The sequence below is a fragment of the Penaeus japonicus genome, unplaced genomic scaffold (assembly GCF_977035675.1).
Source record: "Penaeus japonicus unplaced genomic scaffold, GWHDUDI00000001_assembly GWHDUDI00000025, whole genome shotgun sequence".
Lineage (NCBI taxonomy): Eukaryota > Metazoa > Arthropoda > Malacostraca > Decapoda > Penaeidae > Penaeus > Penaeus japonicus.
In genome coordinates this window covers 21,608,464-21,613,240 of record NW_028234427.1, presented here as the reverse complement: position 1 = coordinate 21,613,240, position 4,777 = coordinate 21,608,464, and the positions used below count along the sequence as shown (strand labels likewise).

Genomic DNA, 4,777 nt, shown 5'->3' with positions numbered 1-4,777 from the left:
AATAATTGTAACTGACTATAACTATTTGGTGAAGATTGAAAAATAACAAATAAATTAATAAAAAATAAAAAAAAGGAGAGAAATCACTCGAAGGAACTGCAGTGAGAAAAGGACGAAGAGCCGTAACGTTTCAAAGCCAATATGATTCCTTAGCAGAGAGGATTCCTCATCTTTGTACACGCGCTATTGTGTATTTTGTGTAAAACGTGTGTACACTCACACGAACAACGCTGTGTTTACAAGAGACGCAGAGGCATAATACAGATACTTCAATTTGCAGTAACTATATTAATAATTGAAAAATACATATGAAACATATATATCAACAAAAATATTTCGTCTCGTATTATGAATGATACATAATGTTCATGAAGTGCGTAAAAGATTAATTCACCATCACCTGGACTTCCGGTTCGTATTAGCATTCCTCATTCACCAGCCGGATGTGTAGTCAAGACTAGTCGCTGTCTACGCATTCCTACTTCCGGCCAGCCTGTATAACACTGTATAATACCAAATTATTTGTGACCTTGATGGTATTTTCAAGTCAATCAAACCTGATGTAATATGGGGAAAGGAAGTGCATCTCAAAGAACCTTCTCGCTCAGACAGGCGATGTATCCAAAGCAAATGTGGGAAAAGTCGAGGGAATCAGTCGCATATTTAAGCACTATAAATCAAAATGCAATTGTAAAAGGAATATGTGAAAATTTCACACTGACTCCAAAATTATGCTTCTAATGAAATGAAGAGTGTACTCGTTTCAAGTGAGCCCTAATAAGTCACTTCGAGTGCTGCTGTCAAGATATTGTATAAGTTTTACGGATCCTTTTCTTGCCTTCTTATTTTCGGGAATATTCCTCTGATGAATCAGTGCTGCCAATACGAACAGAAGATCATTCGTAAGAGGAACTGTCACAGAGAAAGATCATATGACGTCACAGGGCAGAAGTCAAGGACCCGACCAAGGTGATAGTTTATTGGTGTCTCATATCCACCAAGGGTGACGGGAGCCGAAAGATCTTGGAGAGCGTGTGACAAGAGCCGAAGGTCTCTTATCCACCTTCGTGAGTGTTTTTTAGATAATGACAAGTGTAGAAGCATTACGAATCACATGAACGATCTTGCTATCAGTTTGTTTGTCTGGTCTGGAAATAACTGATTTTTAACCCCAATGATTTTTTTTTTTTTATATATAAAGGGGCAAGAAAGTGGAACTGATTCAGGGACTGATAGAGGTATCTCAGCGTATGGCCGTGTTTAAAAAAGGCACAACTCTACACCGAAAGTGTCAGAAAGGAAAAAGAAGATACTGATAAGGTGGATGTACTCAATAACACACACAGAATAAAGAAATGCATGTTTGTTAAACATCGTCCACAATAATTTGGTAAAGAGCGGAAATAAATGCTCTAGATATAAATTCCTAGATATAAATGCTCTAGATATAAATTGCTCAGGTATAGTTCAACAGATGAAACATCATTACTTATGTGTTTGTTTGTTTGTTTGTTTCAAATTAAACAAACCAAAACCATCTTTGATCTCTTTATCTCTCTACAAAACGCTATCACACAAATCATCAAAGTATTAGATATATAATGATATTTCAAGTGCCAAGCACTCGTCACATACTTAACTCTTATTTAGGTTGTTATAAATAGTCAATCTTCTAGTGGTTAAAGGGAAGCATGATTACTCTTATTGATATGTTATAAAGCATTGACTATTCGGCAGAAAAGCGAGAGCAGTCAAGGTGGACAGCTTCGACAAAGCGCAGGGTGTGAGTGGCACTGTCTTGAAATATTGAGCACCGGAGACTGGATCCGCCGATTGGCCGTTCCTCGAGGGAGCAGAAATCGCTGATGATTAATGACAAGCTCTTGAGCTGCCACGGCCTACGCTCGAAGAATGTTCATCGCCGAATGCCTTCTGAAAGAAATATCTCTCAGAAGGCTGTCAGAAAATTCGCTGCGAATTAATTCCCTGTGAAGATAAATCGCAAGGAACTCCGAGGTCGTAATTCAATGTCCGAGAGAAAGTCGTACAGTGCTTCAAATCTGAGCTTTCCTTTTCATTTCAGAGATCCAAACTACCAATTTTCCACCACCTCAGTCGTGCTACCTCGGATGTGAAGATTAATGGCAGGAGACTTCCGATGTCACCCACCCCCCTCTACCCCACCCCTAACCCGCCCCTACGCTCCCTCTCTTCGCTCCGCCCAACCTCTTCCTTCACCTGCCGGATCCTCTTCACATTTTCTTTTGTCAAATTCCCCGTTTTCTTCCAATACCTTTCGTTTTACTTGCTTTTTATTTTCCAGCTTTAGTCTTGTGTGTGTGTGTGTGTGTGTGTGTGTGTGTGTGCGTGTGTGTGCGAGCGGGTCTAGTATTGGTGTGTTGTGCGTGAAGTTGTTGTCTTGTGTGTGTTATTGTCGTTTGTGTGCTTGCGTGTGTGTGTGGTGTGTGGTGATTAGTTGTTGTTGTGTGTGTAGTTTGTTATGTAGGTTGTAAACATATACACACACGCACACACACACACACACACACACAAACATATATATCTATATATACATATATATTTACATATATTTACACACATATATATATATATGAATACAAATATGTATATATAAATATATATACATACATACATACATATGTATATGTATATATATATATATATATGTATGTATATATGTGTATATATGTATGCGGGTGTATATATGTATACACACACACACATCAACTATATATATATATATAATATATATATCTTATATAATATATATATATATACTTTTATATATATATATAAATATATATATAATATATCTAGAGAGAATGAGAGTCTAGGAGAGGAAGGGGAGAGATAGGAGAAAGGCTAAGAGAGAGTTGAGGTGTAAAGATGAAGGAAGGAGATGGAGGAGAGAGAGGAGACGGAGAGGAGGGAGGGAGGGAGGGGGGATGATTGAGAGAGAGATGCGGGGAAGAGGTGGGAGAGAGGAGAGAAGGAGAGGAGATGGAGGAGACGGGGGAGAGGAGGAGGAAGAGAAGAGAGAGGAAGAGGAGAGGGGTGGAGAGAGAGGCAAATATAAAAAAGATCTGTATGTGTGTAAATATGTATATATGTGTTGTAGATAAGTTGGTTTTGTGGTTCCGATATTCTTATAGATATTACTGATATATTTTATAACCTATGGGAGTATTTTACATAACATTATTATATATATACTTAATGTATACATTGTGTAAAAGTAGTATATATATATATATATATATATATATATATGTATATATATCATTATTATATAAGTTATAATACAATATATCATATATAAAAATATAATTATATAAATATATATATATGTTCTATATACCATATATATATATATATATGTATATATACATATATCTAATATATATATATAATATCATATATATAATTACATATGGTATGTGTGTGTCCGTTGGTTGTAGTGTGTGTGTCCAGCTCCGGTCATGGTGGTGATTTACATCGAAAAGAAAAGAAAATCTCACTGTCTGACAACCAGGGGATTCGGCCTTTCTCCCTCCAACCAAAGCTTTAAACGGACACCGCTTGACAATGTCTCGGCCTATCAGAACCATATGCTTTGTTTCCCAGTGTTGTGTAAAATAGATTGTTCCCTAAGGCTTTCTTCATTTCCAGCAACTTCCTTTTATTTCTTTTACTTTCCTTTCGACTTTATTATACACATTTTTCTGTGCCTTCCCTTTCCTCGTTTTAGGCGAAAAACTAATATGTACTTCACTTCTCGATGGGCACCGTAGACCAAAGGTGATCAATGGCACGCTGCTCCCTGGCTACGTCGGAGCAGGGACCACAAGTATAAAACAGATTAGTCGAAATAGTAGCGCCTCTGTCGGGCGGAGTGTGGAACCCTCTAAGCTTCACTGAACACATCAGCTGCATCATGGTATTCCAGCAAGTTGTAAGTACGACTGAATTTGTGTAAAATAGAATGCCAGAAAGAAAACCAAATTGTAACCATTTTTTTTTTTTTTTTTTGCGGGTCATATTTATATATAAAGATTTTATATGGAACCGTATGTTTTCTCTTCATTTCTGTTTTCAGGTTGCAGTACTAGTGCTGGTGGTTGTGGCAGTGTCAGGTTCATCCGATAATTTTCGGTAAGTTTACTGTAAACATACAAAATTGCATTAGATCATTCATCTTACCAACTACGTACAACATGAGTGTGAACTTCGTAGACATAATTGTGTAGGGCAGACATCATTAAATGGACACATGGATATATAGGTATAATGGTAATTTTTTAAGTATGAATATATTGAAATAGCTATGAACATACAAATAGAAGTTGATGGTGACATAGTCTGGCCCCCACTGGTCACAAGGAACAGATCCTTTCAATCGTCCCATTGATGGCAGGTGCCCAGGCGTCGGTCGCTTCGCAGACCCTGAAGACTGTACCAAATACCGTGTGTGCCTCGACGTGGGGCAAGGCCTGCAGGCCGGGTGGTCGCAATGTCCTTCTGACCAGTTCTTCCACCCTGAGCTGCTCATGTGCCTCGACTGGATACAGGCGGCGGATCCAGCATGTCGTCAAAATCTCCTTCTGAAGCACATCGCCCGCGCCTACAAGGATCCAGTCATCGAAGATGACGAAGCCATCGCAAAGTGCGAGGAGCTCGACGGTGAGGTCTGCGGCTACTGCAAACAGGTCATCAGCTGCGAATTCGAGGGGAATAATATCACGACATCAAATACTAT

At 38.5% G+C, this 4,777-nt stretch overlaps 1 protein-coding gene across 2 annotated transcripts in view; it reads left to right on the top strand.

Annotated features, from left to right (window-relative positions):
• Positions 1–3,835: 3,835 nt before the first annotated feature.
• Positions 3,836–4,777, top strand: part of LOC122256319 (uncharacterized) — a 1,849-nt gene continuing 907 nt past the window's right edge. The window contains exons 1-3 of one of the 2 annotated variants that reach the window (XM_043020916.2): positions 3,836–3,973; positions 4,118–4,173; positions 4,436–4,777. The exon at positions 4,436–4,777 is cut by the window's right edge and continues 907 nt beyond it. In XM_043020916.2, coding sequence (XP_042876850.2) covers positions 3,956–3,973; positions 4,118–4,173; positions 4,436–4,777 — 416 coding nt within the window. In that variant the 5' untranslated portion in view covers positions 3,836–3,955. Of the gene's footprint in view, positions 3,974–4,117; positions 4,174–4,401 lie in introns of both variants that reach the window. The other variant, XM_043020917.2, reaches the window with a different exon arrangement.